The 27,739-nt window shown below is 35.4% G+C and overlaps 1 protein-coding gene across 12 annotated transcripts in view; it reads right to left on the reverse strand.

The window, feature by feature from the left end:
- The window catches only part of SRRM1 (serine and arginine repetitive matrix 1), a 35,120-nt gene that overhangs the window by 839 nt on the left and 6,542 nt on the right, over positions 1 to 27,739 (reverse strand). For 4 of the 12 annotated variants that reach the window (XM_077150801.1, XM_077150799.1, XM_077150794.1 and 1 more), the window contains 16 exons: positions 27,246 to 27,416; positions 26,529 to 26,644; positions 25,976 to 26,026; positions 24,977 to 25,180; positions 24,524 to 24,718; positions 24,121 to 24,240; positions 21,890 to 22,164; positions 17,246 to 17,326; positions 16,728 to 16,814; positions 15,204 to 15,348; positions 14,798 to 14,839; positions 10,914 to 11,021; positions 8,561 to 9,025; positions 7,787 to 7,982; positions 6,274 to 6,483; positions 3,323 to 4,162 (listed from right to left, as the gene is read on the reverse strand). In XM_077150801.1, coding sequence (XP_077006916.1) covers positions 4,058 to 4,162; positions 6,274 to 6,483; positions 7,787 to 7,982; positions 8,561 to 9,025; positions 10,914 to 11,021; positions 14,798 to 14,839; positions 15,204 to 15,348; positions 16,728 to 16,814; positions 17,246 to 17,326; positions 21,890 to 22,164; positions 24,121 to 24,240; positions 24,524 to 24,718; positions 24,977 to 25,180; positions 25,976 to 26,026; positions 26,529 to 26,644; positions 27,246 to 27,416 — 2,571 coding nt within the window. In that variant the 3' untranslated portion in view covers positions 3,323 to 4,057. Of the gene's footprint in view, positions 1 to 3,322; positions 4,163 to 6,273; positions 6,484 to 7,786; positions 7,983 to 8,560; positions 9,026 to 10,913; positions 11,022 to 14,797; positions 14,840 to 15,203; positions 15,349 to 16,727; positions 16,815 to 17,245; positions 17,327 to 21,889; positions 22,165 to 24,120; positions 24,241 to 24,523; positions 24,719 to 24,976; positions 25,181 to 25,975; positions 26,027 to 26,528; positions 26,645 to 27,245 lie in introns of those variants that run through there. The other 8 variants (XM_077150802.1, XM_077150800.1, XM_077150795.1 and 5 more) reach the window with 7 other exon arrangements.

The raw sequence follows: 27,739 nt of genomic DNA on the forward strand, positions 1-27,739 counted from the left end.
CCACTGTGCTTTTAATAACACACATTTGGGCAGTGTTTCCACATTCATCATCTTATGTGACTGTCATAGTTATTAGAATGTAGAAAATGTATTGAGAAAAACACTTGGTTCTTTATCAGATGGCAGGAGTTTAAAGAGGAACAATATTGACTAGTCCTGTATCTACCAGTTACCTTAAGTGATCATACTCTTCCTGAGTCTCCTGATTCCCTGTATAAAGCAGGAACAAAATTTTGCTTGTCTACAGTCCCCAGTCCCAACCTCCACAATGGTAGCACTATAACAAAGCACTTTACCAAGAAAATTGAAAACTTGTACACAAATGTTCACTGCAGCATTATTCATAATAGACAAAAAGTGGAAACAACCCAAATACCTATCAACTCAATGGATAACTAAAATGCAGTAAACAACGGAATAGTATTCAGCAATAAAAAGAAATGAAGCATTGATTCCTGTAAGATATGGATATGAACTGGGAACATATGCTAAGTGAAAAGAAGCTAGAGACAGAACCCCACATACTATGGTTCCATTTATATGAAATACCCAAAATAGGTAAATCTAGAGACAGAAAATAGATTAGGGGGTAGAGGGATGGTCGGGAGAAAAAGTGACTGCTAATGGGCAGAATTTCTTTTTTGGGTAATGAAAATGTTCTGGACGGATATATTAACTACTACTGAATTGTTCACGTTTTTAAAAGGGTGAATTTTATGGTATATGAATTATATCTAAAAAAGAAAAAACAAATACATTGAATAGGGTTGTGGTCCAAAATCCTTTTTTAGTTATCTAAACTGAAATTTTTCATAAATAGAAAAATGTATACATGTCTTATTAGCTAAGAAAACAGGCACCTCTTTCCGTGTTATCATTATTTTATATGTATTAACTAACACATTTCAATTCTCAAAGACAAAAGATAGAGTCCATCTTATTTCCATTGTATGGAAGAGAAAATAGCAGAACTTCAGAGTAACTTGCCCAGGGCCAGAGTAGAAAGCGATGGTGGAAATCCTGGTCTACCAGACTCTAAACCATGTTATTTCCACTCCAAATTGATTGCATGTTCTGTTCCTAAAAGATGAGTACTCCCTGAGGACAGCCACCTCATGTCTTTTCATTTCCTTTACCTTAAATTCCAGTAGAAAAAACAAATACATTGAATAGGGTTGTATTCAATGGAAGACTAGCTTCCACTATGTATCGGGCACTGGGAATATAGCCACAGTAAACAAGACCAAATTCCAAAGAATCAAAATATAATTTCAGATGGATAACTGCTACACATAAAACAAAGGAGAGGAAGTTAGAGAAGCTTGTTCGAAGAGAACCAAGTAAGAAAACAAGCCATAAGATCATGAGTTAGTGCCTTCTAGAAAGAAGGAACAGTAGACACAGAGACCCCAAAAGAAAATTTTTAGTGGGTTAAAAGAAAAGCAGACAGTGTGGCTTGAGCAGATGAGAAGTGGAGATGAATATGCCAAAGTAGAGTGGAAGAATAGTATTTGTTCTTATAGGCTGTGAAGTAATTTGAAGTTCACCCTGAAACGGAAAGTTAGTCAAGGGTCTTAGGCATAGTGCTATGATCTCACTAGGGAATCCATGCTTTGTGCAGTGGACAATACTGCCACAGCCTACACTGATAATGGCTAATGACTCAATTCTGACTTGAGTTAATGATGGTGAAAGGTCCTAAAACATAGGAAAATGGGAGAAGATACTGTATCGGTAGTGGGCATGGTGATGGTACAAAAAATTCTATTTTGGAATGTTCAATATGGGATGTCTTTGGATATCAAATGGAGTTGTCAGGTAGGTAACTGGAGGAGTACAGCTCAGAAGGTATTTTGGACTGGAAGTAGAGTTGAGCTTTTAGCATAAAAATGGCACTAAAAATCAAGGAACTAGGGATTAATGTAGTGAACGAAGGCTATCAATGACCAAGTAAGCAAACTTTACTACTTCAGGTTTGAAAGGATTTACTAGAGCCAAACCAGCAAGTGAGGTAGGATGCAAGTGTATTGGATCTGGAAAGTAAAATACTGTTGCCTCCTAGAAACCATGTGAAGTGCTTAAAGAGGAATGAATAATTGGGTGAAATTCTCCTGAGAGGTCAGATAAAATGAAGACTGAGAATTGCTCATCTAATTTGGCAAAATGGACATTATTGGTATTCATAAGAACAGTTCGATCAAATGCAGGAATGAAAGCTCACTGACTGAATGAAGGGTTGATTAGATAGATACAAGTACCCCAGCGATGTTCACTGGTTTGTTCACATTGGAAATGGTTAAGTCAGCAACACTGTAGAAACTATATGGTCTGTACTTTTCCTACATCACAGAATTATAAAAATCAAAAGTCGTGGAAAAGATCTTTGAAAACTAAGTTACTGCACACACCTTTGTCCAATCCTTTGGTTTAGAAACCTCCCAAGTTTTCCTGAAGTTAGGCTAATAAACATTTTCCTACTCTTTTTGCTTCAACTGCCAGAGATGATCATCAAATTAACTGCCCATGTGTCAAATTGCTAAGCTTAGACTCCTGAAAGCAAAACCTTCCTTTCACTTCTTTTTTAAGTATAAGATAAAGTATAAGTTTTATCTTATACTGTGGTATCAACTAAAAATCCCTTCTACTTTTTTTGCTTTACTAAATTTTCAATACAAAAATGATTTCATTATGGAGAATTAAACATCAAAAAACAAAGCACAACTGGATAAAGGAGAGTTGCACAGTCATTCATTCTTTATCTTTCTTTCATTTCCGTGAATGTGCCAAGCTTCTATCTCATGGTCTGTTCAAAACAGTCTGCTCTGCCTGAAAAATTCTCTTCTTCTGCTTCTTCTGGTTGACTTGCCTTGCACACTGTACATTCCAATTGTACCCTGCATTTTCCTTTCACAGCACTTACCACATAAAATAAAGCTAGTCAAGCCTTAATTTCATCTTTTATTTTCCTACCCCAAGCCCTATCCCTCAAGGTACCATGGAGGTAGAAAGTTAAACACTGTGGAATTTTGAAGAAAAGTAGGTATCTCTGTAGTATTGAAACAAGTAAAAGTGAGAGGCAAACATTTTTAAATTTAGAAATTTATTGTTTAATCCACAAGCTTTATATAGCTTTAGTTAAAAAAAAAACAACCAAAAAACAAACAAAAAAAAACCAAAAAACAAAACCAACAAAAAAACAAAAACAAGAAAAACAAACACTATTTCAAAGTCTAGGCCCTTCCAGCCTTCCAAATACAAGAGCTCTGAAAGTTGTGTGTATCAAATGGAAGTACAAGACAAAATTTTGAATGGAGCCATGACGTTTCATAAAACAAAATTTTATATAACTGAAGGATCCTTCCTGGGACTAGATAATTGCCTTTACAAAAGAAAAGGAGGAAAAAAAAACCAAAACACCAAAACCAGAATAGAATGAAATTCCAGTGTTCCAAATCAACTTGTTACACATCAATATAAACCCACAGTGTCCTGGCAAACAACATGCTTTCATTTTCTGTCTTACCCCTAGAGTTCAAATCTTGATTCATTTCAGCAGAGACTCCACAGGCAACAGGAAAGATTGTGGCATTAAAATAGTCATTTATACTTTTGTGGCAGTTCAAACAGTGGTCTTATTTCTGGGCAAGCTTACAAACCATACTGGGTCGGAAGCATCATAACTTAAATGGGTGCTAAGAACCAAATGAGAGGGAAAAAAAAAAAAAACCAACGCTGGGAATAGCCAGAGGCATTAAAGGAACCATAAGAATGCCAACCATATCTAAACCCCCTTTTTAAAAAGAGGATTTTTTTTTTTTTTTTGGCTTAGAATATTTCACTCTAAATGAATTTATGTGAGCTGTCAATGAGAGAATTTCACTAATACACTGTGGACACCTTTTGCAATGTAAATCCATGCCCCTTTTTACATGGTGAACTTCAACCTAGCAATTATTACAACAAATGTTATAGTCTAAAGCTCAAACACATTTTAGCAATTTTGAAATTGAATTGCGTACAAATCAAATAAAATTTACATCATAACAAACATTTCCACCTAAGACTGTGGGGACACTTGAGCCTTCCGCATTGATCTCAGGGCCTTTTCACGCAGGTGCTTTTCTAAGTCATCAAGGTTATCTTCAGCTTCACTTTCAGTCTCCTAAAAAAAGACAGAATGGTCTTGGATTTTATGTCATGAGATACTGGTGGGAGATGCTAAGTATAGAGCAAAATCAAGTCTGGGCTAAATACAGATGCTCAGGATTCTACTGTCTTACTGCCCCAGGAGTGAATGGCACAGCCTGTTAACTGACCATCTCTCCCTGAACAGGGATATTTATGTATTTGACCCTGTTTCCTTCTATGTATTTTGAAGGTGGAAGGTTCTTAGTTTTACTTTTCATCTATAGGTAATAAACTCGTACTACAGTTATGCACCCCAGATAGCAGAACTAATTTTGTGAGAGCTAAGAATCTGGGTCTTCTGATTTCTCTAGCCTAATAGTAACTAGTTAATTTTCTCAGTGGAAGTGAAAATGACTTCTTCAAGGAAAAAAAATAAAATGCATATAATCTACTCAAAGATAAAAGATTTGGGGTTTAGAGCTTAATTTCATCAGTCAGCTTTGTGTCACCTGAGACAAAATACTTTATTGGTTAAGACCTGCAAAAAAGGAAATGGAATAAAACCTATTAATAAAAATAAGAAGCTTTTTAAAGAACTGTTTGACTCTAATGGAAAAATAAGGAAAAACACCCATTACTTCTGATAGTGTCCTTAAATAAATCATTCTCTCAGTATCTACCAGAGTCCACAGAACTCTAATCCCACTGAAGTCTTGCTTTTTTACTGCACTACATTTCTTAGCAAAGCAAAGCCTTGTGAAGATGATGATAGCACAACACTGTGAATATTGTTACTAGCAAGGGATTATATAGCTGAATGTGGTTAAAAGGGGAAATTTAGATTGTATATATGTTACTAGAATAAAAATTAAAAACAAAACACAGGAATGTACAATAAACAGTAAATCCTAACATAAACCTAATATAAATGGATTATATAGCAATACTACAAATACAAAAACATTCTTATCAACTGCAACAAATGCACTAATGTACAAATGTAACTAATGCAAGGGATTAATAGGGCAGCATATGGGAACTCTGTTTAATGTACGATTTTTCTGTAAACCTACTTCTCTTAAAAAAAAAAAAAGGAGAGGGAGCCATCTTGTTTTTCCCACATTACTTATATATAATATCCACTTGCCTTTGTGCTGCGATTATTTAAGTACTAATTCCTCTGTGGCTTTGGTTGCTTGGAAGACTAAAGGCAAATCAGAAACCCAACCATCAAAACTATATTGACCATAGAATGCTCACCTGCATGCAGGAGACCTGAGTTCAATTCCCAGTCCATGCACCACCCTGCACCCCCCCAAAAAACTATACTGATCAACTCCAACAGTTCAATAATAAAACGATAACTCAATTAAAAAATGGGCAAAGTATCTGAAGAGACATTTCCCCAAAGAAGATACATAAGTGGCCAATAAGCATTAAGAAAAGATGCTCAACATCATTAGTCATCAGAGGAATGCAAACCAAACTACAAGGAGACATTACTTCATACCACTAGGATGACTAGAATAAAAACATAAAAAGGTTAAACAGTTACCACACGACCCATCAATTCTACTCCTAGGTGTACACACCAAAGAAAACTAAAAACATTATCTACATGTGAAAAATTTGTACATGAATGTTCATAGCAGTTTTACAGACAAAGTGGAAACCACCCAAATACTCATCAAATCCCAAAATGGATAAATAAAATGTAGTAGATCCATATAGTGGAGTATTATTCAGCAATAAAAGAATGAAGTACTAATATATGCTATAACATGGATGAACCCTGAAAACATGCTAACTGAAAGAAGCCAGTCACAAAGGGACCACATATCGTATGAGAACTGGCAAATCCTGATAGTTGCACAACTCAGTGAAAAACCAATGAATTGTGTATTTCACGTGGGTAAATTTTAAGGTGGGTGAATTATATCTCAATAAAGCAGTTTTTAAAACAAAAACTGTGTTCTTTTCTGTAGTTCTCAAGAATTTATTCTTGGCAAGTCATCAAGAAATAAATCAGAAGAGAGCTACTTGGTTGCAATCATTAGAAAAAATAATCTAGTTATTTTTCAGAATCAAATGACTTAACCACTTGTACAGAACTGCAAGACAGCTATATACAGAGTCCATACATACCTTTTTAGGTTCTGGCTCTGCCTCTGGTTCTTCCTGTGCTGATGTAGTTGTGGGAGCAGCAATGGCTGCAGGGATTACGACAGCTGCAGCAGCTGCAGCCACAGCCTTTTCCTTCTTGTGTTTTTTGTGCTTCTTGTGCTTCTTCTCCTTTTTGTGTTTCTTGTCCTTCTTTTTCTTCTTTTTCTTCCCACCTCCTTCCTGGTCTGAATTCTATAAACAATAGAACAATAAAAGGAATAGAATTAATCTGATTAAAATTCTGTCCAAGTAAACAAATTTTATGACCTCAAGGAATTTATAAATGGATAAATCTCAGGACTTCACAAGGCCTCAGCAGACAAAAGTCAAAGGCCAATCACCACCAAGTATTTCTAGAGATGATGTCCTTAACCAATCTACCACACAGAAAGCACACTATCTGAAAATGGGTATACCTATCTGATGAAGCTGGTGTGAAGATTAAATGAGAATACAGTAATCACCCAGAATACTAATCTGACACATAACCGGCTTTTAATAAATGTTATCAGCCATTATTCTAATGACATGCTTGTTATGAAAACATGTCTATAGTCACCATTTGACCTTCCTATCTTTTGAATAAGGTTGTTCTGTTCCTCTTCACTGAAAAGACAATGAATTTACACAAAGGGCACAGGCAGGCTCTGCTCTAACTGAATCTATCCAGTAATTTCAAATTTCACTTCCCATTTCTAAAAGATGTACTTAAAATTTCTCAGTCTATTGTTAGCACAATAATTCAGTTAATCCTATTACAATGAATATCTAACCACTAATCTTAAACAATACAGAAATCTGCTCAAGATCAGATTTATGACTCTGATAAACATAGTTTAAACCCCAATACTTTAATATTCCAATGATACTGGAACCTAAAAATGTAAAAATGAGAATGTTTTTATGTAATCTGCCAGATAAGATGACATGGAACAAGAAAGTTCTTTTCACCACATCTAACATTTTGCAGGCTGCAAGGCTCATTTTTGTATTATAAAAATATTTCCACTGTAGAAAAAATAGAGTATCAAAATGGGAAGAAGAAAAGTCCTTCTAAAACATAGCCACTGTCAACATTTGATATCTTTTTAATATTTTTATTTTTCTTCTTTATAAAAATGGAATACTAAACATACAACCTAAGACTGAAAATGTTATTGACTATGTGATCTTAAAAAAAAAAAAAGCAAGAATACTATCTTCCCTCTAGGTAACAGAAGCATGGGTAACCTTTTCTGTTTTTCTATATATTTTATATGGTCCAATCTCAACCACTAATTCTAGACAGTACTAAACATATCACAAATTAGGGGGTGATTAAATAATTAGGCTTTCCCTGGACTGTTGATGCAACCACCACTGATCAATGCCTCCTGAAGTCCATGTGAACCAAAGAAAGTAACTCTCCACTGAGCTACAAAAGATAAAAAAATTTCTCTGATTCAAGGTGACCATATCCAATGACAAAAGATTCTAAAATAAGGCAGACACATACCCTTGCTGGAGATGGGCTTGGTGTTGGGCTCTTAGCCTTTTTGACTGGTACCGCTGGTGACCAGTTTGTAGAGGGTGACTGAGACTGAACAGGGGATGGAGGTGCTTGGGGTTTTTTAGCTGCTGGCTCAGGAGATCCTGAGACAGAGCGAGAGGATGAGACCCTCCGTACAGACTGAGGACTTGGTGAGGCAGCCCTAGACACCGAAGAAAAAAACAAAACATAACATTTATAACATCCAGGGACAGAGATATTCCCTCCAAGAAAATAACCAACCATCACTCTGAAACCAGGTCACAAACTTCAAATGTTCACAGCACTTAAGTCTGATCATTCTGCTAACTTATCAAATTTACACCAGCTAAGTCTCCTGGTTAGTAGTTCAAGACCTACAATCCTCTAGCCATTCTGTTAATACTTCCTATATGAAATTAGTAATGCTAGCTCCTTATATTTCAAGAATGCTTTTATCAGTCCTACATGCACACACAAGAAATGTTCTATATATAAGCCACTTCAGAGTTTAGTTTAGGAAGTACACCCCTCAAAAAATACTAGTAAAAATTCAAGTAAAATCCTATGGTATTTAATTTCTGCCACTTAATTTCCTGACACTGGAAAATAATCTGAAAGTAGTACTTAGAATTTGCCTTTTAAAGTTTGTATTCACCATTTATTCCTTTTTGTAACTTCTCAATATAAGGGAAAAGTAATCAAATATAAAGAGCTATGCAAGTTAGCATTTCTAAACCAAAAAGCATAAAATATTTTTACTTTTTTATCTTTTTGGGTTCCGGAGTTCTGGAGACTCTCCTAATGGGCCTAGTACTTGGAGATGGGGACTGCCTTCTTTGGGGTGATGATGATGCTCCTCTTCGAATAGGGGGAGGGCTTGAGGTGGTCTGAGGAGCTCGGGGCCGTGGTGAGGGCGAATGCCGTTTGTTTGGTTGTGGAGATCGGGCCTCCCGGGTGGATCGGCTTGGGGAAGACCCCTTCCTATGTTTTGATGATAACGATGGTGAACGTCTCTTGGTGACGGGGGAGCTTCTTTGTTTGGGAGGTGGAGAATGGGAGACCCTACGCTTTGGCGGTGGAGATGGTGATGCCCTTCTTTTAGGAGGGGGAGGGGGAGAAGCTGTTCTTCTCTTTGGAGGTGGAGAAGGAGAGTATCTTCTCTGTATTGGAGGAGAGTATCTTCTTGGGGAAGGTGAGCGCCGACGTGGCGGAGGAGAAGGAGTCCTAGGAAAAACACATCAGTAAGTTGAAAGACTCAATAGAATAAGGAAACAGAATGCAAAGAAAATTAACCAGCAGTTATGGCTCTAATATAGTTAGCACTAGGCTAAGGGAGTATATTTTCAAGTGGACATGCTATACCTCCTTCCTTTTTTATAGTAAAAGTACATTTAATAAATTTCTGTTTATCTCAAATGATGACAAAATTAACCAGATGACATTCTGGTTAACGGAAGAATTTGTCACTTAAAAAATTCATATTATCAGGTCATTTAGCACAATCCATATGGGATCAATTTGATGTCTCTCTTTTTTTAAATGAACCTTGCACTGCTTTGAGGTACAACTGTGAACATCAGTTACATAGTAATAATCAGGTAACTAAATTAGCAGGATTCTACTGACTATGGTCAACTTACTCAGGAAGTCTGTGCTTTACAGAGCTCTCCTATGTGGTGTCCTCTCTGAATTGGCGTTTGGACTCTGCATTAATAATTAGAGTTCACTGCACACAGTTTTAAAGATACCTCTGCCCCCCAACAGAGAGATTGCTTCATTTTCTGTCTCAAAAGACCACTTTTCAGTGGAAATCTATAAGCAGACTGTATCCTTATATAAGCCCAGCGAGTGGTTTACTTGAAATTCCTCCTAATGTTTAATTCCTACAAAGACCTAGGAACTTTTAGGAATTAGACCTGACAATAATATTCAGGTCCAAAAGCCTAGTTTGTTCCTGTATCTTTTAGTCTTTGAGCTTAAAATAAGTATTTTTCCACCTAGAATCAACTTAATAGACCTCTTCTAGGCACAAAGTACATTACCACCTACCAAACAAGGTTGTCTTGAGGACTAGAGATTTTTGTTTTACATATCAGCTATATAAAGAACCTGGCACTTTTTCTAACACATACATAACAGGTATTCAAGAATATGGCCACTATACCAAATAAACCAAACTATGTTACTTTAGTAACATTATTTGAGCATGCCTTTTAAAATAGTATTTTTTTAATTTTGAAATAATTTTAGACTTACAGAAGATTGTAAAATTGTGATTTTTGATATACCCTTCACTCAGCCTCTCCTATGTTAACATCTAACACAAACATAGACGTTATTAGAACTAAAAAAATTAATCTTGGTACTAACTTATTATTAACTAAAATACCAACACTGGATTTCACCAGTTTTTATAGAAATATTTTTCTTTCCCATGATCCAAAAATTAGGATTCCATTTAGTTGTAGTATCTCCTTAGTTTCCTCCGCTCTGTGACAGTTACTCAGTCTTTGTCTTTCATGATGACTTTAACACTTTCGAAGAGTACTAGTCATTTATCATATAACATGATCCTCAATTTGAGCTTTTCTGTATTTCCTAAAAATTAGGTTAAAAGCTATGCATAATTGGGAAGGATACCAAAGAAGTATCCAGGAACTATATGCTATCAATATGTTTTACTGAGAATGTTAACACTGATTACTTTAAAGTGGTGTTTGCTAGGGTACTCCACTGCAGTTACTATTTCCCCTTCTGTAATCACTAAATAGAGCAATGCCACTTTTAAATTTGTTTAATGTTTCTATTGATACGTAATTCATATAACATAAAATCCCTCCCATTTAAAGTGGGGTTTTATATTCACAGAGTTTTGCTACCATCACCACTGCCCAATCTCACCTCTCTCCCTCATCCTAGGCTACCACTCATCTGTTTTGTCTCTAGATCTGCCTATTCTGGACTTTTCACATAAATGGTATCATAAAATACATGGTTTTTATGACCAAGTCATACCACATTATCAAGATATTTCCAGAAATCATAAAGATTCAATTGTGCTGCAATTGTCCCTCTACTGCCCCCATAACCCTTCTAACATCTGATTAAGAACCTTCGTCGAGGTGGTGGTGTGGGAGATCTGCGTCGCCGAGGAGGAGCTGGAGAAGGAGAACGTCGCCTTCTGGCAGGTGGTGGGGAGGGACTTCTTCTCCGTCTACCACTAAACCAAAGACAAATTATAGTTGATTCCCTGAATCAGCAAAGACAGAGCTTCATTATCATTAACCCAAAGGATAGCCAAAGTTAGCAAATGCTTCAGAGTAGAGGTTTATTTTTTAAACTTGACTCATCAGTCAAGACCCGTGTGAGGCACCAGCATTGAAAAAAAAAGAAAAAAAAAAATTCAGAGCATTTCATTGTGGTTACTGTTTTGTGAAATTTTTGTTTCCATGCATATAAATATGTACTGCAGGCCATGATATACGTGTTCTTACTATAGTTCAGGGTGAAAAAAGTTTGGGAATACAGTTTCAGAGAACTGCTCTTTAATTAAGGATGCACATCAGAATCATTGGGAAAGTTTACTTAGATAGGTGTCTACCAGGACAGGGATAAAATTCAGTCAAATGTACTGTGAAAAGGCTTTCCAGATGATTCTGATTCTTTATTAGGAACAAGTGTTTTAGAGCTTTGGAAAAGTCAATGCTCTACTACATAAATATTAAAAATATTACTATTAAGCAGTGGTTATGACTCAAAATCTCTGTACTGCTCCAAGTTCTCAAGAAAAAAAAAAATTATTTTTTGAGGCATCTCTATTGCCCAAGAGTGGCATACTATTAATAAAAAAAGATAAATCCCAAAGACAAATGACCAAAGTTGTTTAAGTACTAAAACTATCACTGGAATAATGTGGTTAAAATTTAGATGAGAACCATTTGAACCTTAATTCTGGGATCTGTTATACACTTAATCAACACAAAAAGTACACCTGAAAAATAAGGTTACATCAGTCGAACTTACTCACAGCAATCTGACAATAAAAATAGTAAAATATTCACCAAGCCAGTTTGCCACCTTTTGGGGAAGTTTGAGATAGTCAAATAACGTTATTAGTTCATAATTTCTTGCCCAGGAAAGGACTGATGTGGCCTATGAATCTGAAGATAAATTTTAATATTTACTAGATCTCAGTTCCCCTTTAAACCTAAGGAGAACTGAGCAGTGTGATGGTGGCTTAGTGGCAGAATTCTCGCCTGCCATGCTGGAGACCCAGGTTCAATTTCTGGTGCCTGCCCATGAAAAAAAAAAAAAAAAAAAGGAGAACTCTATTATCTGAACATAGGAAATTCTAAAATACATCATTACATTTAATTTCCAATTTAAATATGCTTATGCCTTGTAGGGATTACAATTTCACTCTGAGCAGATTTAAAATACAAACTACAAGAGACGACATACCAAAATAGACAAGTCTGGGGAAAAAAAAAAGAAAGACAAGTCTGGTGAATGACATGTAGAAACCAAACTATTAATTACAAGAAGGGATAATAAAAGAATTACTCTACTAGAAGTATTTATCTAGCAGAAGAATTAATCCCAGAAGGTTTGCCTGAAATGTGAGTTAATCTGAGAATTACTTGGACTTGGAGAAACAGGATGATTCCAGTATTACTTGCTTCAACAAGTAATGGATGTTTCAAATCAGAAAAGACATTTTAACTTTTAAGAAGACTTTAAAAAAAAAGAAAAGCAAAGGTTTATACTTGCAAATTTTGATAAAATGATACAAAATAGAACTGCCAATATATCATCAGTAGTTATAACCTTAAGAAGCAGCTTCTGTTTTAAAAAGTATTGTCCCTATCTAAGCTTGCTAAACTTTAATCAGAAAATGTCATTAAAAGACTGAACTCAGATTACAATATACTGTATTAAGCTAATGACCCGAGGTATTTATTTATGCCTCAGTTTTAATCTGTGAAATGAAGGGCTTGGAATAACTAAAAATTCCCTTTCAGTGACAATCATGTCTGTGTTTGCATATGAAAAAATAAACCAAAAAGTAAGAATGAATGAAACAACAATCAAAAGAACTGCTAGAAAATGTTCTAAGAAATGATGAATATGCAACTATGTGATGATATTGTGAGTTACTGATTATATATGTAGAATGGAATGAATCATGTTAATGTTTTTGTTCGTTTGTCGTTAATTTTTTTAATTAATAAATAAATTTTAAAAAAAAAGAACTGCTAGAAAAATAAAATATGATAATCACTCATAACTGATGTCCTGACACCACTTGGCTCTATGACTTGAAAGCTAGCTACAGATTCTTACCTGAGCTGGTAAGGCATGCACATTAGGAATTTTAAAAAGCTAAGCATTATCTAGTTACTCTGAATGCTAATGCCAGCCTTCAATTTTGGGTAGAAATTTTTGCTTACGGACTCCCCCTATCCCCTTCCCACCCCACACCCCACAATTTGCATACTCTTACTGAGAATCCCATTCCTAAAGAGCCACAATTACTGACAGATAAATGTGTGATATAAATCTTAAGCATGTAGGACAGGTAAGTCTTATCAGAAGGAGCCAGCTTGCTGTGTTCAGAGTATGATCAATCCACCTCCTATCTTTTAATTAAAGGAGTTTTAAAAACCACAGACAAGGTTTTAGGAGTGTGGAAAATTTTAAATTTTTCAAAGTTTAAGCTTTCTACATAAAATATTCCAAACCAGGCTATATTTCCCTACTTAATCCCAAATAGCTCTTTCTCCATCTCTAAATTTTAGACACCTCATAGCAAGTTCTAGTATCATTACACCCGAAGCTACTAATACAACTTGAAGTACCTTTTCTATGAGGAAAAAAAAAATAAAAACATCTTGGAACAATGCAATAACCACTATAGTGTTGATTTCACTGCTACGGAAAGAGAAATCTCTTTCCACAATAAAGGTAGTTTCATACTGAGGAAAAAAAGAGAGAAGAAATTATACCCCTAACACCTAATTCTGTAAAGCAATGGTTTAGCAGCTGCTGTACTAGCAATTTCACAGAAGCCAGAGGGAACTAGAGCTTGGAAAAGAAAAACTCAGCATCCAAATTTTTCCTTTTGAGGATTATGTATGTTAACATCATGTAACAGTTTCCTTCAAAAACACAAAAGCTTGCTCTGCTCCATGATGAACACTGCTGACTGCCAAGAGCCTTTCTAAAAAAAAAACAAAAAACAAACAAACAAAAAACTCTTAATGAGATAAACAGCTGCTTCAAAACCCGAGTTATAAAGAGGATGATGTGACAGTTTCAGAAAGGGTAAGTACTTAGAAATTTAGTGGCAGTTAAAAACTCTAGAAAGCAGAACACTGGTGAAAACAAACTAATATAGTACCAAAAGCAGTTCTAAGAACTGGCTTCGTCACTTTGCTAAGAAACTCATTTTACTATTTCTGGGCCTTGGTTTTTTGAACTTCTAATAAAACAAGACAGGCCTGAATTAGAGATTTCTATATATGATTTGGCTCTAAATGTTAAGATTCTATGGTTATATGAATGCTGAGGATAAAAAAATGTCGATATACAATTCACCTTCTTACTACTTATTACTCAAAACTCTGAAAAGAACCAACACCTTACATCCATTTTTAATAAGTCATCACAATGACAAGGTGCTCCCCCACCCCAGCCCACCCCAATCTAAGGGGCTATTATGGTCTTACCTCTTGGAAAGTATTCACATATTGTAAAACTATGCCCTCTTTGATATAAGTAGATATTTGAAATTTAAGTTCAAATGATGCTCTAAATGAACATTTTGTGCACATTTCCCATTATTAGTTTGAATTGTAAAGAAAAACAATCAAACTAAATCAAGAAGCTTTTCTATAGCTATAGCCACTGTTTACCTAAGAATGTGACCTAAACAGGAAATAAAGTCACTAAAACTTTGACAGATAACTCTAATTTACAAAGTAGTGTCTAACCAACCTTTTAGTCATTGGCGATTGCCATCGCTTTCCCATCTGCATCCTGAGAGCAGTGGAAGAAAAAAAAATGTCAAGAATTCTATTCACCAAATATTTACTTTGATGGAAAAGTAATATAAAAGGAGATATTTTTAAATGTGTTCAAAGACACTCAACAGCTAAGGTTATGATATAACCATCTGGTTTATTCTTCCGGTCATGCACATATAGGACATGGTTCAAAATTTATTTAGTTTCTCATTAAATGGTTATAACCACCAAACTAAAAAACAAACAAAAATCCATAACCATCTCCTCTGAAAAGTCCTTGGAATGAAAGGGTTAACTAAATTCTAAAATAAGCACAGAGCCCACCCCTTAAGTTATGAAGTTTCATCTCAACCACAGTACATCTCTGAAGACATTACCGAGGGGAAGTCTCCTTCTGGCGCTTTCGTGGTGATGGAGAGGCACTCCGGGAAGGGGAATGTCTCCGCCGTCTGCCTACCTCACCATTTTTCACATGAGACCTCTTGGGTCGCTCATCTTCTGAGGAGGAGGAGGAGCCGGAGTCTATAATTTCACAGCAAAGAAAAAATTACATCAGGTTTATGCTTATTAGAATCTGTCCATGATCCTGAGTAAGTGGATGTACTATCCAAATTTGCAAGTCCATTCATATAATGCAGGCATGTTAGCCTGAAACAGAGTCAATAGCAATACATACTCAATGACTTAAGTTAAGCATAAGTATACATTATATAAATAGAAGTCATATAAATCATTTTTATAACACAATGCAACCAAGAAAACAAATGTCCTTGAAGAAGTCCAGTAATTTTCTAAGGTTAAGCAATTACTTAATTCTTGTTACTCTAAATTTTAATGCTACTGAAAATCATAATAGGATATGAATAACTTTCTATATCCATTGCGCTGATCAAATAAATAAACCAAATCCACGTGGCACTTCCTAAAGGTATGGTAGCAAATGCTGAGGACTGTGAAAGCAAAACTTGAATTCATCCTCTTCTTAACTTAAAGTAACTCATAACTGTTCCAAATCAAAATTTAAGTGAAAAAACAAGCAACAACAAATTCCAAAAATAAATGAAAGGGCCCAAGCACTACATCCATTTTCAAACCATTCCATGAATAACCTCATTTTAAAGAGGACAAAAGCTATGTAAATTTTAACTGATTTAATGTCACCACGGGATAGTTTTGTTTCCATTTCATAAATGAAAAGCAAAGGTAGTACCTACCCTAAGTCATAATTACCAAATGAGTTAATAAGAAAGGAGCATCTGATTTAGAAATCAGGTTTATGTGCACACAACTCTTTTATCCAGCAATTCCACTTCTAACCATTATTTTATAGATATACTTGCCTAAGTGCACAAAAAAATCTAGGAACAACTTAAATATCCACCAAACAGACTGATGCAATAAATTATGGTATAATCTTACAATAAAAAATGTTGCAGCTAGCAGAATATGGTAGAACCACAAGACTTAAGAGGGAAGAATGTTCTAATTACACTATTAAGTTAAAAATGCAAGTAACAACCTAAAGTTTGAGCTTATTATTTTTTAAACTACAGATACTGAAATATGCACTTGAAATATTCTGAAAAGTGATTTCAGGAATAAGACTAGGAGTTAAGAAAAGAACTATACTTTTCAATTTTATACACCTCTAGTCTGTTTTACTATTGTTCTCTAAGGACTTATTACTTTTATAACAATTTAAAAGATAATTTAAGTTTTCAAAAGGACATAAAACAAAAAACCAAAAGCAAAAATATGACCCCCCCCAACCCAAGAGATTTCTATGTAGGCACAAATAATTTCTCTCAAGTACAGTCTTCACTACAGTGATGGATATTTATATATGCTTTTTATAATTAGCAAATGCAAATAGAAAAAAGTTTAAGATTCAGTGTTCATACCAGATGAAGACTGCTGGTTTTGTCGTCTATACTGGCGCCTCTGCTGCACAGAGTCTGCTGCTGCCATCTTGCCACCTTTATCTTCTTCTGAAAAATGGATGCATTTAGAAAGTGGTTCTTTAGTTATGCACACAGAAAGTGTCATATTTGAATAGTGTGAAAATAGTCTCTTAAACCTTTCTTTATCTGGTTGGGTCAAGCAATGGGATAACTATAAATCTTACAAACACGGAGGAGCTAAAAATGCCAATTAGATGCTGATTTTGAATATTGGCACCAAACATAATTACAGGCCAGGCTTGTAAAATTTTTTCCCCCATTTTTCTGACAAAGCTCAAATAAATTAAAACAAACAAAAAGGAGTTTAGTGGTAGAGCTGCAGATTCAAGCCAAGCCTGTCTGACTTCAAAGTCCTAGCGCTTAACCAGTAAGCCATATCCTAAAATTAATCTTTAACCAGAAGGTGTTGACCAAATATGCCACAATCTAATTTAGCTTGTAAAACAATGACAACTTACCGGATTCAGACAATTCTATTTTTCTAGGCTTGGGTGCTGGTGAAGGAGACTCTCTTTTCTCAGTACCTTTATGTTTTGTCACTAAAAAAGAATAAAGGGGAAAAAAACTTATGTACAAGATGAAAAATAAGGGTATACAACAGGAAGCTTTCTTACCAGCACCTTTTTATAACTGTCAAATTGACTTCACTTAGGTACGTAAAAACCAAAGTTTTTACAATAACTCTTTTGAATTGCAGAAAATAGGTGTAATTATTCTCATGAAGAGGAAAGGTCAATGCTGTTATTGAGTTGAACAAGCTTTATAAAATGTATAACATTCAGCTCAGCAAAATAAACCTGCATGCTGCCTGAACTCCCCAACCTAAGACACACATTCAACTGGAGAAAGCTCACCAGCATAAAAGCTTTCAAGTACCCACTCACTATATCTGGGTTCAGAAAAGTAATAAAGATGATAAATGATCAAGAAAATCAAATGAAATTTGCACAGAAAAAGATACTTGCTCTGGAGATGAACTAGCCACCTAAAGAGGCTGAGGGCTATGAGAACATAAATGTCACAGGCTCATGAGATTTAAATTACCTATGAAAATGAAAGACTCTTACACAATGGTAAAAAAATGTTAAATACTAAGGCCGGAAGAGTTTTTCTAAAGCTTTACATCATCCCCCCCCCCCCAAAACAATAGACAGCTCTGTAATATACATAAAATAGAAGAGCTGTGGGTACCTTATGAATTAGCCAACCTATTTTTCCAGATTGCAAGGAAAATTATTATGGCAACTATCTTTTGTAAGCTTGCTATGCTTTAGGTACTGTCGAGCATGGTTGCTACTTATCACCTTCCATCTTACAGGAGGAGAAATCTAAGGTATAAAAGGAAACTTCACCAACGTCACACAGATAATTTAAGTGAGCTAGGATCTGAAAACACAAAATCTTGTTTCTAGGACAAAAACTCATCAATATCTAGCTGTGCTCGTAATATCTGTCAAAAGGATATACAGACATGTTATAATATTAATCTTACCATGGATAAGAAATACCATTTGAGAAATCTCCCTTAGAGAATCAGAACTTGGAAGACAATGTGATGCCTTCAGTATTCTTGCCCCTTATGTCTGACTAGAGAAATTACCAAAGAATGTTTGACCCAGAAAACAGATGTACCTCATTTAAAAGACAGTCATATTTAAGGCTCTAATAAAAGATTATTCCAAGGAGCAATAAGTTTAAGGGAACTAGGGATCTAACACAGCAATCTCATCTTTGCTCAGTCAAACTGGAGAACTTACCACTATAATTTTCAACGACCAGCATTTCATTAATAATTTTATCTAATATTAGCCATTTGGACAAACCACTGGCTTGGGTAGTAAAAGAATGGTTATACTGAATTAGTTACCATGAAGTATGGGAGGAGAAACAATTAGCCAAAGTGTATTTAAAACTCGTATTTTTAAATTCAAATAAATGAAACAGATTTTTTTTTTTAATTTTTAAGGCAATTTTTCAAGTCAGTATTCTCCATTCAGTGCCAGTTAACCCTCAATTCCTGAAAAGATTATAGGCGACCAGTTAGGCATCCAAGTTACCAACTCAGAGAACTGGATCTCAAATTTTGTTTGGAAGCTGGTTGTTGATGTCAGAATACATTTTCCCCCAAGAAACATTTAAAAATTAGGTTTGCAAGACAGTTTGCAAATGCCTACCTACTAAATAATGCAAATGAACTATAACAATATCTACATTTTTTTCATGGTAATATATATTTAGTTTTACCCAGACTTACTTTCTCATTAATGGCTTAGCTTTTAATATTGTTAGTATGCTCATACCATCAGACATATATCCTTTATGTATCTCTCCTGGTTATTCAGTATGACTGAATCACGGCATTATTAACTCAAACTTAATGTTTCATTAGGGTTCTGTTTATTGGTCTAGCTGAGATTTTACACAGTTTACTCTGTTAATGATGTTTTATTTTTAGTGTTCAAGGGACCAAAATTGCTTTCACATGAAGTCAGAAGTCTTCTAAGAAGTCAACTGAAAAAACCAGAATTTTTAATTTACTTCAGCAATCCTATTAATTATTAATCTCCCTGACTTTACCCAAAAGATCACTTGTAAAGAAAAGTCACTCTGACCAGAATTAGTACAATTCACTGTCTAGAGAGCACAATTTATCATGGCTAAATTGATCTAAAATTACCACCATTGTAGGTATAGGTACTCTTTTTAATAGTTGATTGAAGATGGTACAGCTTTCAAAGAAGAACTATTTTATATACTACAAAGATAATGCCAATATAACCACTGATTATAAGATGCTTCCTAAAGGCCCTTTCAGGAGAGAATGTATTATTGGACTTCAAATATTTTACCCCAAAGTCCCCCCAAACATTTCCTGCCTCCCGCCTACTCAACTGGGGGCAAAAAAACATATGTATAAGTTGTCCTCTCTTCTTTGGCAGTTGCATTTCCTTAATAGCAGAGCTCTAAAGCCCAACTTAGTGGTTGTTACACGAAATACAAATGTAAAATCTTATTACATTCCAATGGTGGTGTTCCTCTTATTAGCCATGGAGTTGGTAAAGAAAGCATTTCTGAAATCATACTCCAGAAAACTACAATCTGCTTCTTCCAGCAGTCAAAAGGCATTTTGGGGTAGGAAAAATGGGCAAAAGTGTATTTTATTCAAATGGCAGTGAGAATGCAAAAATTTCAGTCCTGACCTGTTCACCACTTAACTTGTCTAGGAATCTTTTTCTTGGTGACTATCTTTAAAGTCTTTTGTCTCACTGAAATTTCATGGAGGGCTGGAAATCTTTTTAACGTTATAAAAGGTATTTTAAAGTACTTCAAACCAATATTCAGCTTCAGTGGACACAAGGCAGCCCCTGACTTTAACTGCCCATAGGGCACATCTTTAGTGGGGGTTTTGTTTGGACATGGAATGTCCTGTCCCAAAACCGATAGGAATAGCTAATTTATTTCTCTCCTTTGTAATTTTTCCCTGTGTCCTGTCAGCAAAAAGCAGGGCCACCCTCCCTCCAACAATATATCAAAGCACAAAAGGTTGGCACTGTTGCAGACATGTACTAATAATTCATAGCAATCTATTTTAACAAGGATTTGGTCCTTCTGTTCAAGTATATTTTGTGCAGTAATTCTTCGGCTGCACAAAATGATGTAAACAAAAATCATAACTTAAATGTTTTTGTAAAATAAAACATGAGAACATGTACAATATTTTTCCCCAGAGAGCTTTTTGGCTCCAAAGTAAAGAAACATATACTTAACGGGAAAAGAAAAAAAAGGTCCCTGGGCAGTGGGCAGACTTGGACATGGTGATCAGAAACCATGGATAGGTAGAAATTTTCCAAATTCTGAACAAAAAGCAATATGGGGATATGAAGTTATAAAATCATGATCCTGAAGCCCCTTTCCCATATTTTGAAATCTGAACCCAGAATTGAAGATTTCTCTGTTGTTCAGCTGTCTGTCTAGACCTACAGTCAATGCACCAAAAATGACTTTATGTTTATACCAGTTTAATGTGAAAATTCACAAAATAATCTGCATACTCTACTTCACAGACTATTGAATATCTATTAACCCCCCTTTTACTGACTGCTTGTTTAATATCTCACTGTGATTGGGATTTAAAAAAGAAAAGTAAAGTTAAATTTGCCTTTCTAGATACTACCCACATTGGGGGGCGATATAGCAGGAGGCTGTCCTATCTGGTCTCATCGCGCTCATTAAAATACTTAGTTAAAATTTTGCCCAACTTCATTTTCTTTATTTCTCACCATTTAAAATTGATCAGAACAACCCGAGTAACCGTTAACTTACAGACTGCTCCTTAAAATTGCTATAGGAGCTTTTAAGATCTTCTCCTTCCCTGCTACTCACCTTTCAGGCTAAGCAGTGCATTCCATCCCTAAGCACCAGAGGTTCAAATTAAATGGATCCTACAGTTTTTCTCCAAATGTATTTAATGCTAAAGGAACAAACCCCAGTAGACCACACAACCTTTCCACTCGGATTAATACAGCATTCTACTTGCCTGGCAGGATCACAGATCATAAATTCCTCAGAAATCAATCTGCAGAATAAAGCAAGGACAATACTCAGAAGAAACCTGCCTAGAGCCTAGATTAAAAAACCAAATCAGCTTTTAAGAGGACACCATGTCCTTCCCTTGGGAGCACAATATGGCCAAGAAAGAATTAAAACAGAACACGAAGTCCTCATATAACACAAACGAAAAATCTTCAGGGAAAAAGTTAACTAACCTCAAAATAATAAAATGATCCCTTATCATGACGACGCAAACTTCTGTAAGTTACTCCAATTCTAACAGCTCACGATTAGTATTTTTCTCTACCTGCCCAATACCAAAGGGCATTGCTAAAAACAAAACACTTTCTATGCAAACTGTTCAACAAACTTCAAGAACTTAAGACAGGAAAGGTGAGCCTCTACCCAAATTTAAAAAAATCACATACAAATGCATACTCTATTCAGCTACTTCATCTTTACATAGGGTGGAGTGGGGTGGAGGGCAACAACTACTATGCATTTTGTACTCAAATGACGATAGAATGTAATTTTTTGTGTCTGATTTTTACCTTTACTTGAAGCTCTCCCTGGAGAGACAGAAACACGACTTTTTCTGGTACGGTTTGACTGCTGGGGTGTTGGGGAATGACGAGCTTTTGGCGGTGGAGTTGGTGGAGGTGAAGGCCGGTGCCTTCGCCTGGGAGGACTTGTTGAAGGAGATAACCTACGAGTTTTTCGAGGGGGACTAGATGTCCTCTTGGGAGGCTTCTTTGGTGGTGACCGGGAACGAGAAGAAGATGATGATGAGCTACTCCCAGACAAGGATGCTGATGAGCGCCTTCTTCTATGGATGAAAGTATTTATAGTCACTAACTGCATAGTCATTAACTACACAAAAAATTACTTTACAAGTACGTACAGTTCACACAAAAATATAGCTATTTTTATCCAACTTTTGAGTTTATGTAGCTAAGCACATTAAATAATTCCCCCCACCCCAAAAATATGGGACACAAAACCATGACCTAGGATAGGAAACAGCTAGTTCTGCAACTAACTATTAACAAACAACTTTACTGATAAATGCTTCTGTTTGTTTAAAGTTGTCTCCCTGGTTATAAAGCATGTCAAACTGAGTGTCATAATAAAATAACTAACCAGTCTCTTTCTTAAGGTTGATGTCAGTGTTTTGGAGTTTGCACACAAAATTTGGGTGACCAAGTATTTTCCATTTAACACACAATGCCAAGCAACATTTAAGTTGCATTAAAAAAAAAAAAAAGATGTGCAAGATTAGGAATTCATTTAGCTACATAAACTTAGAAGCAGGGGCCTCTCGAATTCTGCAGCAAAATTTGTGGTAAGTTCTGTTGCAATTATGTGTACCTGCAGAATTCACCTTTGGCGGAAGAATTCCTGAGAACCTGAAAAAAAGAAACCCTACCTTAAGTGTGAAATAAAAACTGGCTGAAAGGGAATCTTACACAATCTGCAAAATATTTTGACTCCTAAATGGCTTAGTAAGCACAACTAAAACATGCTGTTTGCAAAACTCCAATTTAAGAAATAGCTGTTTCCACTAATCTTGTATTAGAAAGTTCCAGCAATACTTTTCTCTAAAGAGAAATGATCTTAGGAACGTGTAATACCTGAACTGACTTGACCATTTACATCACTAGTCACATCAATGGATTTTTTTTTTTTTTTTACATGGGCAGGTACCAGGAGCCAAACCAGAGTCTCTGGCATGGCAGGCAGGAACTCTGTCATTGAGCCACATGGCCTGTACATCAATGGATTTTAAATAGTGATGGTAATATAGTTCAATATACCTTGACAAACCTCCCCGTGCAAAAAGAAACAGTATACACATTTTTTTAACTATAGGGTCCCTGGAAAACGTCAGTCTGCAAAATAAACCTTTTACATAGTTTCTTTGATGTTTACCCTCTTTACGCTCAAACTAATTGGTTCCCTGAAAAAACCTTTTAAAGACTGGAAAAAAAAATTCTATCAAGTATAACCTGAAGTACAATCATCACAGTTCCTTCCCAAAGCAGGTGAAATGTTCTGTTAATGACATAAAAACTGTTACTAGTGCACAAGGCCTCTTATTCAGAGCAGATTTAGCCACTATTCTTTATTAAAAAAAAGCAAGCAATTCAAACATTTTAGCCTTATGCTAATTTTAGAATGACGTAAGGAAAAAAATTGGCACTGGCAGGTCAGACTTATGCCTAGTCTCTTCATAAATAACTATGGAGACTTGAGTTCTAATAATGGTTATTTCCGTGGAATGGGGTTATGGTGAACTTTCACTTTATGTTTTTTATTCCTGTTTGAATTATTTATATTAAGCATTCATTATTTCTATAATCAGGAAAAAAAAGTATAACGTAATAATGAATTACTTTTAACACTGGTAAAAGAAGCTTCCTGGCTCTGTAATGGGCTACTTTTCAGAAACCAGTGATAAGTTAGAAGCCAAACAGCCAAGATGGCCAATTCCCTTACTTGTTGGCAGGATTTCTTAGTGGGCTCTGAAAGGCTAAAAGTTAATGCTTAGTACTAATAAGACAGTAATTAAGAAAAAAAAAAATTCCAACTCCAGACTAGACATTTTTTTGCAGCACAAGCTAGCAGCATTATATTTCAAATGAGATACGCACTTTAGAAGACTAGTACCACTTATGAATTCTTCTTTCTTTCAAGGGGACACATTAAAAAATTATCCTAAAACAAACATCAGACATACTCTCAAACACTCGACACTGCAGAATTTAAAAAAGAAAAGTCTCACCGTCTCACTGGAGATCTACTTCTTCTATGCCTTGGTGGAGGAGGCATTCGTCTTGGTGGAGTTCTTCTCCGAGGAGAAGGCCGCCGTCGTGGGCTTGGCCGCCTTCTAGGTGAATATGATCTACCAGAACAAACATTAAATAAATTTATATTTATTTATTGAATAAATCAAGGAGCAAGGAATAAATTTCTTGACATAGTTTTTTTCAACGAATTTCAAGGGACACAATCTTCCAAGCTGTGGAACATTTTCATAGTGCACAAAAACAAGTATCTTCAAATTCTCCATGTAAATACAAATAACACTTTTTTTAGATGTTTCCTATTGCTTGCAATTAGTCCTCTACTTAGGAGAGTAGTACATAAAAACTAAGGTCTACACTGATCTTAAAGCCACAACTCACCTTGATCGGGATCTATGGCGCCGTCTAGGTCGAGTATGAGACGGAGAGCGGGAACGAGTCCGGGACCTTGATTTGGAACGTGACCGAGATCTCGGTCGAGCCTTTTCCTTTTCCTTTTCTTTTTTGGAATTTTTTTCTGGAGAAGGTTCTTTAGGTTCTGGTACAGGTTCAGGCTTAGGAACTTTCAGGATGTCACTGTGGGAAAAAAAGTATTTTTTTCTCTAAGACTTCTAAGACATAAAACCAACAGACAGCAGTGATCACCTTTGGGGCGTTTAACTTTATTTTCCTATACAATTTCAATTTATTTCCAAGAATTTAATTTTATAATAAAAAAACTAATAAAAGAAAATATCAAGTAAATGTATGTTATTAACTTAGAAACGTCACATCTGCAGCCAGTAGTAACCACCTAAAAGTGTGATATTTCTAAACGAACGTTCATTAACTTGCCTAGTAGAAGTGGCTTCTTGTACTGAAGGTTCTTTTACTTTTACTGAAGGTTCTGGGAGCTCTGGAGTTTTCTCCTTCTTTTCGGGAGCAGGGGAAGGACTCCGGCTCTTGGTTCTGTGACGGGGAGATCGAGAATGACTGCGCTTTCTCTCTCTCCTGACAGGGGAAGATCGTCTTCTAGGGGAAGGAGATCTGGATTTGCGTCTAGGACGAAAGCAATTTTTTTTTAGGTTTTTGACTATCTTGAATTGAGGGAAGGATGAAAGGGAGAAGGAAGGATTAATCTTTTAAACCACTGTTTATATTGGAGAAGTTCCCTATGGAAATAAGATAGCTATCCTATCTTGTCTACTGATAGGGAAAAGGCCATAAGAAAACCAGAAAGGCAAGCAAATGTAGGGTAACAATGTTCAAATATACCAGTTATAGGGGAGAGGAAAGCACTGATCTGGGAGACTCTAAACTTAAGATTCTTAATCATTCCCAGAGATGAGGAGATCAAAGACCAACTTTTTAGAGGCAAAGAGGATGCTTAAAAATAAAGCGATACCTCTTGAGAATAAATGAGACCCAACTAATACAGATTTAGATGCAATCAGATCCCAGAGTTCATCAGACAGAGCTAAGGCAGGCTAGAAAAATGACTAATTCAACTAAAGTGATATGTTCTTCAGAGGAGAAATCTATCAAACTTGCAGGATATAGCTTCTTTGGACGAGGAAGCCCTCCCTCTTCCTTTTCAGTAATAGTTTGACTTAACTTGAAAATGTTTTTCTTTTTTAAATTCATAGTAAAGGAAAACAAATCTGGTTCATTGATACCCAAGTAGTTTTCACTATGATGACTTGTGCTTAATTCCAGAAGTACTGCTTCTTTGTTAAGTTTTAATATCAAATATATACATGAAGGGACTAAGAAATTACCTCCCTTTACTAATTTAAACAGATATTTAGGAAAGAAACAGAAACCTAAAAATGAAAAGCCTAATGAAATTCTCACCTTTCACCACAAATACAGTAGAAGCTGAGTCGTGGATTTAAAAATGTGAACCTAACAATTGTTTCATTGGAAGGAAGAAGAAAACAAATACATGATCTCAAGTTTGGGTTCAGTACAACCATCTGAGAAAAGCAGAACAGGGAATTAGGTAGATATAATATGAATAGCTAACGGGTACAGAGTTCTAAGTTCTAAGTAAAAGGAAATGGAAAGAAAAAAGAATGGATTTGAGTGCATTAAAAAAATAGCTCAAATAAATTAAATGCTATATTTAAACTAACGCAATATGGAAAAAAAGTTTCGATTTTGAATTAGGAATTAAGAGTCAGATAATACACGAAGATTTTAGAAACAATTATTACAGTCAAATGATCTCTCCAACAGAAGATGACCCAGACACAAATCATAGCTCACTATGAAAATTCTATGATGGAAGAAATTCCCTTTCTAGTATTACTACATTCCTTTTTTAAACTACCTAAGTTCTTATACACAGAATTCTTTAAGGCCTGAAGTACCCATAAAACATTAGGTATGCATCCTCTGTACTTACCTTCTTGGGCTTCGAGACCTTTCCCTTTTTTCTCTGCTGCTTTCTTTTTCTTCCTTATCCCTCTTATCTTTGTCTTCATCTTGCTTTTTCATAGATGCCAATTTTTCTTGTTCAATCTGCAAAATCAGATTTACAAAATAAACACAGTTGAACATTTAATTACAAGCAAAGTGAAGACTACTTTCCATACAAGATAAACACCAATGCTATAACTGTCATTTCACCAGCCTCTACTCATGAACAAAACTGTTCTTTATCCATATTACAGGCACATATTAAGATTGATATTATAGTCACTTGTTTATAAGATATTGAATAATTACTTGCTGAAAACTAATCCCTAATCGTGAACTAAACGGAGTTACCATTATCAAGTTTACTTAAAAAAAAAAAATCACTTTCACATTCATCTTATTCTTTTGTAATTTAACATCTACTGACATATGAAGAGCTTGTGTTTACCTTTTACAATTATTTTAAGTAAAACGCACTCATTATTATTTTTTTTTTGGCAAATTTTTGAACTCTGGGAAAATGACATTCTAAACTCAATGTTTATGTTGGGGGGAGGAGTGGTGGACCAAAGCTGAATGCGCAAATGTATTATGGCAAGGCAAAACAATACTCCGATTCGAGCAAAATCATGTAAAATCAAAGTCTTAGCAGTCTAGATACTACTCTCTCAAATCAACATTACAAAAAAGAAAAGAGTATAACCTGTCTCTGCTTTATTTCTTCTTTCTTCAGTTCTAGGAAAGCAGAAGGGATTCCAGCAATGTTTTCTTGTGCACTTAACAGCAGGGGCCACAGTTCTCCCATAAATTCTCTAGCATTTTTTCCATTCAAAAACCCAGTCAGGTTGATTTGCATCATTTTGGAGTCTGGATTCTGCAAAAAGACATGACAGGAAGAGAAACGGGTTACTTCAAAACAAACAGACAAACAAACCTTAAACTGATTTAAATTAGTATTTTTAAAGTCTACCATAGGGGCTTAGATACATATATATTCTTTTCTATTTTAAAAAGTTTATTTTCCTACTGACTTCTCAGCAATATAATCTCTACCAGAGATTTATCAATTTCTTTCTCACTACCAAAAGCATCAGAGCAGCCTCCTCATATTTTTGGACTGTGTGGCTGTTAGTGAGTATTACATTTACTAACTTTAAAAACCATCATGGAACATCCATAAATTCTTTCATTTACTAG

The sequence above is a fragment of the Tamandua tetradactyla genome, chromosome 2 (assembly GCF_023851605.1).
Source record: "Tamandua tetradactyla isolate mTamTet1 chromosome 2, mTamTet1.pri, whole genome shotgun sequence".
NCBI lineage: Eukaryota > Metazoa > Chordata > Mammalia > Pilosa > Myrmecophagidae > Tamandua > Tamandua tetradactyla.